General features: G+C 41.3%; 1 protein-coding gene across 6 annotated transcripts in view; it reads right to left on the reverse strand.

Moving 5' to 3' along the window:
- Positions 1-13,292, reverse strand: part of gpr107 (G protein-coupled receptor 107) — a 143,625-nt gene that overhangs the window by 32,240 nt on the left and 98,093 nt on the right. The window contains exon 18 of one of the 6 annotated variants that reach the window (XM_041193148.1): positions 7,110-7,309. The exons of the other annotated variants lie outside the window; for them this stretch is intronic. Coding sequence (XP_041049082.1) covers positions 7,303-7,309 — 7 coding nt within the window. The 3' untranslated portion in view covers positions 7,110-7,302. Of the gene's footprint in view, positions 1-7,109; positions 7,310-13,292 lie in introns of those variants that run through there. 6 annotated transcript variants of the gene reach the window in all.

A 13,292-nucleotide genomic window follows, 5' to 3' on the forward strand; every position in this document is an offset into this window, starting at 1 on the left:
CTGTACCACTGTAGATTCAAATAAACCATCAAGAAATAATGGGGTTGACATTTCGAGTCCTCATGACCCTTCGACAGAACTTGAGTGAATTACAGGAAACCTGTGATCCAAATTAATTTGCATAAAGATAAAGACCTCATAAGCTAGGAACTACCTTTAGACTTGTTTGAGCTAAACTGGTAATCAGGGTAGGTATGAGCAGCTCTGGCATCAAATGGAGTCCTGTGCACCAGGCAAATGGAAAACTGCAAATATTTCATGGGAAAATGTTATTTTTCTTAACAAAATACTGAGCTTTAGTTGGTGTAGAAGCACCTCTTCACTCAAGTTCTGTCGAAGGGTCATGAGGACTCGAAACGTCAACTCTTTTCTTCTCCGCCAATGCTGCCAGACCTGCTGAGTTTTTCCAGGTAATTCTGTTTTTGTTTTGGATTTCCAGCATCCGCAGTTTTTTTGTTTTTATTTAAGAAATAATGGGTATTGTCCCCTAGGTTAACAGTAGCTCTTGGATACTTCACTCAAGTGGGCATTCTGCATGTGTGAGCTCGGACAGAAATACCTGTAAAGTATATAACCAGAGGGGAACTATTGCCAAGCCTGATCAAGACTTCATGAGACACTCACAAATGTGTTCTTTCCAGGTGGGATCACTAGAAAGCATTCATGAGTGAGAACCCTGGGTGGTATACGCTTCATAGATCAGAGGCTCTGAGGCTAAACACTAATCCAGCCACTGGTCTGGCCAAGATTTCCAATTCAACAAGCTACTGAACTCCTCCTGCAGAATGTCTTAGGCAGATGATAAAGAGGAGAGAATGCCAAGCACAAAGTGAATTCAGCATTGACCATGAATTCAACTTTGGATGTTTATAGTCTTGTGACTCAGCACCACACCAAAATGTCACTGAGCATCGTCGGAGGGGGCCCTTCCATGTTTTGGAAAAAGTGCTCTCTTTTTCTGTTCAGCTATTCTCACAATTGCTTTGTTTTGTCATCCCCCTACCAGCCCTTTTAAGCCTTAGAATTCTATGTTTGAGCTTTGGATATCCAATTCAAGCACACCTGCAGTTACCATGAACAGCAAGTTCTCTCTTCAGTTAATGGGCAGTAACAAAGGGCAGCTCTCATACCTCCATTCTTGTCTCTCCACCCCTCCCCAAGATAGGTTCCTCTTCAATTTGCCATCCTGGCATAAGGTCCTGAAACTCACTTTAAATGCAGCCCACTGCAAATATCTGTTACTGTGATGAGTGCTACAAACCAGTACAGGTTGTGCCCTTGACTACCTCATCACCTTTCAGAATATCCACTTTAGAACTGAAATAAGTCAGCCTTAATGTTGTGGAAATAGTACTATTCAAAAATTAACCTGAGAGGGAAAATAGATCCCCAAAACTACAGAACATAAAGAAATGCACAGATAAGTAAAACCTATATAGTTTAAAGAAAACAGCTTGCTATCTGGATTCAATGTAGAATCATTACTGCAGTGCTCAAATTGTTGATTAGTTCATCATAATATACCAGGTAAGATTCCAGTTCAAGGATGAAAATCAATAGGAGATCAATTAGATCAACAGGACAGACCACTACAGTGATACTTTTTAATGTTTACCAAGCTATCCTAAATCATAGGGTATACAATATAGTTAAAAGCATTTACATGAAGTCCAGGGAATCAACGCCCAAAAACCTAAATTCAAGTGACCTTTTACAGTCTGGTTTCAGGTCTGCCAAAAACAAAACTCGTCCTGCTCAAGCAGAACTGCAGCATTGTGAAGAGATAGCAAGGAAAACTGCAGACCTGCAGTGCACACAAGTAGTCCGCAGACAGAGGTTCATCTGCCAAAAGCATATCCCAGTTGCCCTTCATAACACAGATGCTGCTGCATCTTCACAAAGCTCAGCACAGCAGAGGTGAAAATGATTAAATAGAGCTGCGTTTCAGGGGCTTTTTAAAAGAAACATTATAAATGTACAGATTTCTCTGCCTTTTGATCCTTCCTTTGCCACCCTCCTTCCCCAACTGGAAAATTTACTCTCTGACTTCTCTTAATCCCACTCATATAGCAGAGCTAGGAGATACTTGAAAGCAATCTGGTGTAGCTGGCTATTCAAGGTCTTCTCTGTACATGGGAAAAGGGTAAGTGGAGAAACAATGGTACAACATCTTATACTAGTATTTGGTGGCACAGAGCTTGGTGTCACTCCTCAAGTAGCTCTCCAAAAGGAGTCCCTCTGGTAAATTTCAAGAAATGTCACTAAGACAAAACCTTGTGTGCTATGTGCTGCCATTTCAAAATCTTCCCAGTTTATTTTAAAGAAAAAGGCTTGTATTTTATAGTGCTTTTCACAACCTGAGCGCTTTATAGCCAATTAAGTATTGAAGTGTCGTCACTGTCATAACGCAGGAAACCTGGCAGCCAATTTGTGCACAGCAAGATCCCATAAACAGCAATGCGCTAATGCCCAGATAATCAGTTTTTTGAGATGTTGATTGAGAGGTAAATATTGGCTAAGGCACTGGGGATAGCACTCCTGCTCTTCTAACTAATGCCATGGGATCTTTTACAGCCATGAGAACAGATAGATGAGACCTCAGTTTAAGGTTTCATCTGAAACATGATACTTCTGACAGTGCACCACTCCCTCAGTACTGCACTGGACTGTCATCTTGAATTTTGTGCTCTAGTCTCTCTGGCATGGAGCTTGGACCTGAGTCAGAGGGCTGCAGAGGTGAAAGAGTTACCCACTAGGCCATGGCCGACAACACATGATTTACAAAATTTCTCTGAATTTTTTTTAGACAGCACTCCTTCCTATTGAACATCTTATGCACGTGACAAGGAGGAAAGCTTCTTTTCATTTGTTCCATCACTGGCTAGGCCAGTATTTATTATCCGTCCCGAATTGCCCATGAGAAAGTGGTGGTAAGCCACCTCCTTAAACCACTGCAGTTCATATGGTATAGGTATACCCACAGCACCGTTAGGTGAACACTAAGCAGGAGGTAAATTTAGCAGTGATGATTCTACCTAGAATATTTCTAGTCTTGTGGTGCAGCATCAGGCCACAATATCACGGTGACCCTTAGAAACAAGTCCTCCACACTGCATGACTTTATTTTAAAAAGTGCTCTCTTTTTTTAGTTTAAGTATCCTTATTTAGATGTACCTACCTATTCCGTTAGATAATTTTGTGTCCCAGAGAGACTGACACTAAATGAATGTAGACAAACCTTTTAACTTCTTTTCAAGCTTCATCACTTTCATCACTATTGTGCCAGCAGTTTATCAGTTGATAGTTTTTGAGATTAAATTTTCCATGAATTCAGGTTTTAAGAAAATCAGTCACTTGGTAGTACGGAAATTAAATATTGCTGAAAGAGAGACATGTTGCCAAAGCTTTTCATCTTGCATTCAAGGCAAATGCAAGAATGCCAAATTTCAAACAATCACAACAATTTATGCTGTAGGAGTAGAGTGATTAGTTGGCAAGCCGACTCTGATTGGCCAAGGAGTTGCCATGGCGAAAACAGGGAACTATAGGTTCCTCATACTTCCAGTTGGTTCAAAAAAGGGCTTAAAGAAATTCAATGTGAAGGAGCACTATCTAAAAAAAAAACTTAATTTCTGCTCTGGATCAAGGTTCCCTTTTCACTTAAGAGGCAGGGTGTTAAAAATGTTATCACCTTAATCTAGACCAACTTCAAACTCAGATTTGAGCTCACGGCTAGTGATCTAAGTTCCTACACTTTTGCCCATAACTTTCAATCTCTGGGGTGTCGTACCCAAAGGTGCAGAGGGGGACTCTCCCTCCCCCTCCAGAAGTCCCCGTGTGAGGATTGCACGGCCATTGCCTGGGAAGTTCCAACTTCCGTTGGGAAATTATCCTGCACTGGGAACCATCCGAAACTCTGATTTAAATTGCAATCTTCAGATGGTTCCAACTGTCTTACAGGGACAGTTACCCAAGAAAGGTTAGAAGAATTAAAACCACTTCGCACTCCTCTGTAATTATAATGCTGACCCCCCCCACCCACCCCACACCCTCCTGACTACTCCCCAACTCCAACTACCCTCCCCACCCACCGACTATGCTCCCTATCACCCGCAGAAACCCTTGACCACCTTATCCACCCCCTGACTACCTTGCCCACCCCCTGACTATGTTTACCAATCACCTCCCCACTAATCACCTGATCCCTCTCCCCCAAACCTATTCACTTACCTTACAGACCAACCTTCTCCCTGATTTCTCAAATAGGCAGGACCTTTAAACCTGCCTGCTTTATGGCACTCAACTGAAGACCTTGGCAACCCACTGCGCCGCATTTCTCTCAGCTGGCCTGAGTCGGAAGGTCAGGCAAGAAAGGTGCAGCTGCATTTCAGTGTAATAACTGGCAGCAGAGTGGCAACCTGACTGTGATTGCCACTCCACAGAAGTTATGGCCCTAATTAACCCCTATTTGGCCTGGACTCAATCTCAAAATGCAGAGGTGAAAGAACAGAAAATTATTTATAACTTCAGTTTTACAACGAACAAACTTAAAAATGAGCAAAAATGACACATGGAGGATAATACAGTGACCCATTTGCTGGCCACCAACTGTTGATCATTATCAGGTAAACCTGTAGCTGATCATCCTTCAATATGGAGCTTGTAGATTTGTGCTCACTTCCTAGGTATTTATTACTTACTGCAATGTTCTTGTGTGAAGACACAGTGACATAGAAAATGGTTTCCTCTGTTGAAAGCTAAATTCTTAACATGACAGCTTACGCCAAGCTCCTGCTGACTGCCTCATCGTGTTTGACAGATTTAGTGATTTGTACAGATTCTGTGGACACACGACTATAGCTCAGCTCTCAGCACTGTTCTGGCTCAGTTCTTGGTCTGGAATTGGTTTTGGATGTCACTTTCACCATCTGGTGCAAGCAAAAAGCAGCATTGATTCACAGGTCAGAAGTAGGAGCTGCTCTTCATTTTTTTTTAAAAAAGCGACACGTCATGACTAAAATCAAAAATCTTTCGTCATCTGATAGCAAGAGAGAAAAGTAAATCACTCAATTCAAATACAAACATTCTGTGTAATTTGTTTAGGCCCCATAAGGTCAGAGAATATGGAGCCTGAGGATAAGTGGCAGAATGGATAGGAAGATGGCTTCAAGGCAGAAGGTAAGAGTGCAGGGCACTTATTCAGGGTGGTAGGAGGTGGGAAGTGATGTTCCACAAGGATCAGTGCTAGGTCGACTGCCGTTCACAATTTATATTCATGATTTGGACTTTGGAATCAAAAACACAACTTCTAAGTTTGTGGATGACATCATAGGAAGACTACAACAAATTACAGGAGCACATCAATAAATTTGTAGAATGGGCAAATAATTGGGGCAAATGAATTTCAGCACAAATGATTGTGGGGTAGTACATTTTGGTAGGAAGAATAGGGAGCTCAGAGGGACAGTAAGGGAATTATGCTAAACCTGCCTCGAACCTTGGTTAGGCCATACTTAGGTGTACTTTGTGCAATTCTGATTGCCAAATTATAAAAGGGATGTAGGGGCACTGAAGAGTGTGTAGAGAAGATTTACAAGGATGATTCCAAAAATGTGAGGGTATACATACAGGAAAGGAAGAACAAGCTGGGTCTCTTTCATAATGAAAAAAGGCTGAGGGGTGACCTAATAAAGGTCTTTAAAATTATGAAAGATTTTGATAGGGTGGATACAGAGAGAATGTTTCCACTTGTGGGAAAGAGCATAACTGGAGGCCAAAGATAGTCATCAAGAAATCCAATAGAGAACTCAGGTGAAATATTTTTACCCAGAGATTGGTGAGAATGTGAAACTCACTATCACAAGTAGTGGTTGACGTTAATAGTATAGCTGCATCTAAGGAGAGGTAATATAAAAAAATAAGGGAGAAGGGAATAGAGGTTATGATGGTAGATTTAGATGAGGTAAGATGGGAGGAGGCTCGAGTGGAGCATAAAACTGGCATGGACTGGTTGGGCTGAACAACCTGTTTCTGTGCCCTATATCCTATACAATCCTATGTAAAATTGCCATAATATTTCCATTGGCCATTTTTTCTCTTAGTAGCTCAAATTTTTAATGTCATAAATATGGATTTAAAAGTAAAAACATTCAAATAAATAAATATAAAGAGTCAGTTATGGCAGAGTTGGAGACCATTCAGTCCATCAAGCCCATGCCAATCTGTTACAGTAACATGATTAGATTTATCAATTAAATTTATTGTGTATTTTAATGCCCTTAATAAAAGCTTGAAGTTTTAATAGCCTTTTAATAACACTGAAAAATAAAGGCATATATTTCAAAAGTTTTACTGGGCTAAAATTTATTTTGAGCATTTGTTCGTGTCTGCTGTATGTGAGACGGGAGAGTGTAGCTTTTGTTGTGTTGTATAAACTTTAGAAAGCATGTTAAGCTGCACTGGCAAGTTAAGAGAAATGTCAAGAGAGTGGGCAATTCTTCAGCTGAATGTTAATAATCCAAAAAAAACACCAGCTGCAGCACCATCATTGGTAGGAGGATATAATTACAGCATGGCACATGGACATAGGTCGTTCCCCTTATAACGCAAGAATTTATAATTGAAATATAAAATATGACTTCCAACCATGAAATGAGTTGGATCTATGCACCCTGGTCCAATTAACCCCTAACTATTATCTTCAACTTGTGCAACACCAGGAGAGATCATTCAATGAAAATTATTTGACTGGAGGAGCACACACTATTGCTTTTTTTTGCATTATATAATTTAGTGCATAATATATTATTCTACTGCTAAAATGAAGCTGGTACATCTTTTTCAGGCCCAATTGTTATATAGGCACATCTTGAGATCAATTAGAGGCTAATTACTCCAAGACAGATCCACAGGTCACTTAAGAGTAAGTTTGATGTTGAAGAAGTTTCTCTGTGGGTTGGAGACCCCAGCTTCTTCCCTAGGTCAGAAGAAACCAGCAATAAATGAGTACACCCCAGAAGTTTGCAAGTGTAATGTTTTAAGTGTAGCAGTGTGTTTCAAGACTTTTATATCTCCAGCTGTAGCACAGAAGGTGTCCATTTATAGTGAATTATACTGGGAAAAGTGGGGAAAACAAGAAAAGATTTTAACAGAAAATGCTCAAAATACACAACAGCTTAATCGCAGTTTTAACTGCTGTCGAAGGGTCATGAGCACTCGAAACGTTAACTGTTCTCCGCCGATGCTGCCAGACCTGCTGAATTTTTCCAGGTAATTCTGTTTTTGTTTTTGTCAACAGTTTAATCAACAGCTGAAAGAATAACAGAGGTTATATTTCAGGTACAGCTTGAGATGTTAACTTACTGATCTATTAAGCATTTGACCATTTATTCTTTACATTTTGCTTTAACATAGTACTGTGAGTGTGCTGCATTATTGAAGGTATTACCATTTGGATGAACTGTGTACTGTCCTCCTAAGCAAATGGAGGTTAAGAATCCCAAGGTGCTACTTGCAAAAGAGCAGGGAGTTCTATAGTTCTGGCCGACATTCTTCCCTCAACCACCACCACCACCAAAAACAGAACAACTGTTTCTTCATCTCACTGTTAATTATGGGGCATTAGTACACATAAAATTGCTGCTGCTTTAACCTACATAGCAGCTGTGATGGCTTTTACTGTATAAGACGCACTTCGGGACATCCAGAGAGACGTGAAAAAACATATCATTAAATAAATGAGATATTAAATTTTATTTGCGAATTTCATATCTTGCTTCTGATTATGCTTTACAAAGTGTGACTTCAATCTTGCACTGAAACATTTAACAAGATAACCGCTACTTGAGACAAATCACAGTAACCTGTGGCACAAGAACTGTCAACAATCACTCACAGCGTTCCCCAGATTTAGGGCTTGTACAGTTTTTCCACAGCCTACAGCTCAATCTATTTTTGGCAGTCAATGGGTAGAAAATTAGGTCCAGCCAGTGTCATCATGCAATTTTCCTTATATTCCCCACAAGTGAAAGAGAAAGGCAAAAAAAGTTCAAATTTTGTCATGTTGAGCATCACTGCTCACTCCACTCACTAACTACTATCTGGGCTGCATGATATCAACGCAGCAAAGTATCTTTTTAAAGCTAATAGGTATAGGTTGTATTCACAGGTCAATTCACTACAAGACAATACATGCCATTAAAAGACTGAGGTAAGGCTTCATCTAGAATTATGTTCAGGTTTAGTCCCTGAATAGGACATGGGATATTGAGGCTTTGGAAATGATGAAAAGGAGGGCCACAAGATTGAGTCCCAATTTAAAACACCTCAGCCACTCAGGTAAATTTGAAGAGCTGGGTCCGTTTATATTACAGAAGCGCAGACTTGGGCTATCTGATCTGAGGTTTATAAAATAATCAAGTGACTAGACTGTATTTATGTGGATAAATTATTTCAACTGGGTAGCGGAGGTCATGCTTACAAGTTACTTGGGGGCAAAATTAGATTGGATGCCAGAAAGTATTTATTTTCCCAGAGAACAATAGACCTATGGAACAGCTTAATGGCTTGTGCGGTGAACACAAATTTGCTGCATGCTCCCAAGAGAGAGTTGGACCTGTTCTGGCTAGGGCAAAGATCACGGTTTTAGGTGAGAGTGACTGCCCCCGACATTAAGGCAGCATTTGACCATGTGTGGCATCAATGAGCCATATCAAAACTAAATTTAAATGGAATCGGAGGAAAACTCCGCTGGTTGGAGTCATACCTAGCACAAAAGGAAAATGGTTGTGGTTGTTAGAGGTCAATCATTTCAGCTCCAGGACATCACTACAGGAGTTCTTCAGGGTAGCGTCCTTGGCCCAACCATCTTCAGCTGCTTCATCAATGACCTTCCTTCCATCATAAGGTCAGAAGTGGGGATGTTTGCTGATGATTGCCCAATGTTCAGCACCATTCGCAACTCCTCAGATACTGAAGCAGTCCATGTTCAAATGCAGCAAGACCTGGACGATATCCAGGCTTGGGGCTAACAAGTGGCAAGTGACAATCACACCCCACAAGTGTCAGACAATGATCATCCCCAACAAGAGAGAATCCAACCATCACCTCTTGATGTTCAATGGCAGTACCATCACTGAATCCCCCACTATCAACATCCTGAGGGTTACCATTGACCAGAAATTGAAGTGGACTAGCTGTATAAATATTATGGCTACAAGGAGAGCAGGTCACGGACTGGGAATCGTGTGACAAGTAACTCACCGCCTAACTCCCCAAAGCCTGTCCACCATCTCTACAAGGTACTAGTCAGGAGTGTGATGGAATACTCCCCACTTGCCTGGATGAGTGCAACTCCAATAACACACAAGAAGCTTGACACCGTACAGGACAGAGCAGCCCGCTTGATTGTTTGTGGATGTTGTGCCATTCACTCTCTCTACCAGTACCGACGTACTGGTGGGTGGGGGAGATAAGATCTAGAAAATTTGTCTCCAACTCCTTTAGGCAATCCTAACAGCAGTGTGTACCATCTACAGATGCACTGCAGGAATTCACCAAGGCTCCTTTGACAGCACCTTCTAAACCCACGGCCACTACCATCTAGAAGGACAAGGGCAGTAGAAAGATGGGAACACCACCACCTGAAAGTTCCCCTCCAAGCCTCTCACTGACCTGACCTGGAAATATATTGCCATTCCTTCAGTGTCACTGGATCAAAATCCTGGAGCTTCTTTCTTAACAGCACTGTGGGTCTACCTCCACCACATGGACTGCAGTGGTTCAAGAAAGCAGCTCACCATGACCTTGTCAAGGGCAGCTAGGGATGGGCAATAAATGCTGGCCTAGCCAGTGAAGCCTACATCCCATGAATGAATTAAAAAAAAGAGGGTACACTCCTTGTAACATAAATTAGGACTAAAATGGTTTGCTGAACTAGTTTGGATTGCCTAAAGGAGTCGGAGACAAATTTTCTAGAACTCATCTCCCCCACACTAGTTTGGGTTTTTTAGTCTGTTTTATTGCCTCTTCCAGGTGTTTATGTGGCTACAGGTGGGTAGTGAGTCTTTCTGTCATGATGCACAAGCATCCTCAATAATTGAACAACTTCTGGTCCTGATACAGGTGCACTTAGAGGTCATTGTACAATTAGGAGAAGAACCCTGGCCAATTTTACCTTCCAAACCACAGTACTAACAGCAACTGCAGCGCCCAGAACGTTGGCTGAAATCAGTCAGCAACATCTGCCACAGTGTGGGTAAATTTAGGAGTTCTCCCACTTGGATGCCACAGAATGACTTGAAACAAGTCATTCGATCTCTTGAACGCCAGTGAAGCTAAGTATTCTGCTTACTTTTAATCCCCCAGTCCTTGTCTGGGAGGTAGAGTGATCTTCTGCCTTGAATCACACACTGAAGCAACTTAGCTGAGGAGCTACTAGCTCCGGCATATGCCCCTGAGTGAAGGCATTCCCTTAACTTGAGCTTTCAAGGTGAAGGGGCACTCTGCAGCCTACAATGCCCAGGCTGGCACAACAATTTACCAACAGACTTGTTTTCCTCCTGAATATTTAAAGAAGAAAAGATATTCCATAAAATCTTCATGTATTTTGAAAGTACCCAGGGCCAGTTTTAATACAGTTTTGCTTTAGCCTTGGCTTATTTGTCAAAAATGTTTTAAATGGTCTGTACCATCCCAGACATTTCTTCTTTAAAAATCATATTGAATAAACTGACATACATAAAAGCACGAAAATGTATCCCAATGTTTTGCAAGGACAGCAAGCACTGTTGCTAAGGAGACAAGGTACAGATGTCACAGTAGAATCTGGCAATTTCCACTGTGAGCATCTGTACCTCTCTCTCTGTCGTTTAGTTTAAAACCTACCTAATCAAACAAGCATTTGGTCACTTGTTCTCATGTCTCCTTTTTTGGCTCGGTGTTAAATTTTAATGCTACTGGGACATGCCTTGGGAAGGTTTATAACATTAACATTTAACAGCGAATGCAATTTGTGAGGAGAGAATAGAAAATGAAGGACACTATAACCCGATAAAGAGGAGAATAAAAGGAGGTATTATAAGAGATTTCATAAGATACATAGCAGAACTGTGAATGTGCAAAGGGAGCAGGGTGGGGGGTTGAATGGAAGCAGGAGGAATTTGGTGGCAGATGAGCAGGGAAAAGAAGAGAAAGGGTGAGAAAGGCCCACAGCTAGGAAATCAATTTGCAGGCAGTGTGTCTATCAAGAATTACCTGTCTTTTTTTTGGGGTGGGGAGGGGGTGGGGACTGTTATGATCCTAGACCAGACTCCCAAGCTTCTGGCAAGATCTGAATAGGAACCAAGGGTGTTTTGTTTAATAAAAACAGAAAATGCTGGAAAAATGGCAGCATCTGTGGAGAGAGGAACAGAGTTAATGTTTCGAGTCTGTATCATTCTTCTTCAGAGTTCTTGTTCTTTAAACAAAACATTCTGTTTAAAGTAGACAAAGTTAGAGATTCAAGACACTTGCGAAGAGAATAAAGCCACAAGATTCCATGAGTTTTGAAGAAACAAAAATAAACTTTACTATAGAAGGTCAAAAAGGTAAAACAATTAACAAGATCTATCTTTCAGGGTTAATCACACATTCAGGGTTAATATGAGGTACATGTGAATTAACAGGCAAACTATGGTCGAACATGCCACACTGTACAATAAATACACCAAGACAGTTCTCACAGATTTGTCAGCATCCCACCCAGATGTCATTAAGCACTGTGAGTCAACCAATCTTGTTGAAACTCTTGTCTCTCTCACAAGGGGCTCCAAACTTTTCACTTTCGAAGGTTAAACCTCTGAATTCCCTCAAAGCCACTCCAACTGCCTCAACGACTGCACATCTCCCAGGGTTTTAACCTCATCTTCTGAGGCTCCATTCCTCTGGATTTCCGAGTCTACACTGTAGCCTCTACTTACTCGCACAATTTCAGCTCTTTAATAGCTGGCTAGCTTCACTTGGCTGGCGCTGCCCCTGGATTTCACCAAGCTCCAATGGCCTCAGCTACACCAAGCTACAAATGGCTCTTAGGGTTTCTTCTGAGCCCTAGCCCTTTCTAGCATGGAGTAAGTGACCTTCTCAGCTCCCCAGGGCTTCTACTAAGCCCCAGCTACAGCAGCACCTTTTCCCCTGCTGCAGAGCACTCTCTCCCACAGCAAAAACACAGATAAATTGAAACCCTAGAACCTTAAGCTCCAGTCATCTCCATGACAACACAGCCTTCCAAGGCTCACTGAATGCTTTTAAATTAATTGTAGCTCTAACTGCCAAAACAAGAAAACCTCTCCGGGCTGCACTCCTCTGCAAGCAGTGTAGACACCTCGTCTCCAATTCTCCAGCTAAGTAAGCCACCTGTTTTTAATAATCTTACCCTTCTAGCTGTTATACCTTTAAGTCAACATTGCCTCAGCCTTTTAGGTGTAATAGTCTTCAAGCTGCATTCGTTGCATTTATCCCATTTTCTACAATATCTTACTCTTCCCAGAACTAAAAATACCTCTAAAATATTACTATGAGCTATGAACCAGGTATTTATAACTGGGGGGTGTTAGTTAGGACAAGTGGTGGATGGAAATATTCAATAGTGGCATGGGGAGAGGAATATCAAACATCGAAAAGTGAGGAATTTGTTGCCTCCACGTTTCACAGTGCAGTCACATCTTGGGGTTACCATGGTACCGAGGCTGATTCAGGCCTGCACTCAGGTGCTGGTGACTGCAGTCAAGAAAATACTTCAGGAGAACACGATAGGGAATAACAGTTTGTTTACTTGCTAGAAAACGTATTTTTCCAAACATTTTCCTGCATTTCCTTCCTCTGGTATTCTTCCCAAATTCTTTTTGGGGGTCATTGACACATAGAGCTGAGGTGTAGGTAGAGAGAATAATTATTGAGGCTCAAAGAAGGATCAGTAAAATGGCTAATTTTACTTGTAATTTCAGGCTGGAGCCTGAAATATCGTACAACAAAAGAATACTTGAAAGCAGTGGGAACCTGAAGTAAGAATTTAACTGCTGATAAAACACAACCCAAGCTCTTAACTTTTTCCAGTGAGGCTGTCTGTACACATGCAGGATAGAATGCCATCAAGTAGATCAAATTTTATAATTATGGTTTGACGGGTTTTACATATGCAAAATTCATTATAAATGTAAACATGCAAATTTATAATGGAGGATAAAGTCGACAGAAATGCACGAAGGGAAGTCAAATGGTGCAAACCAGAAATGCATACACACACACATAAAGTGGAC

Source organism: Carcharodon carcharias, chromosome 8, assembly GCF_017639515.1.
Source record: "Carcharodon carcharias isolate sCarCar2 chromosome 8, sCarCar2.pri, whole genome shotgun sequence".
NCBI classification, from domain to species: domain Eukaryota; kingdom Metazoa; phylum Chordata; class Chondrichthyes; order Lamniformes; family Lamnidae; genus Carcharodon; species Carcharodon carcharias.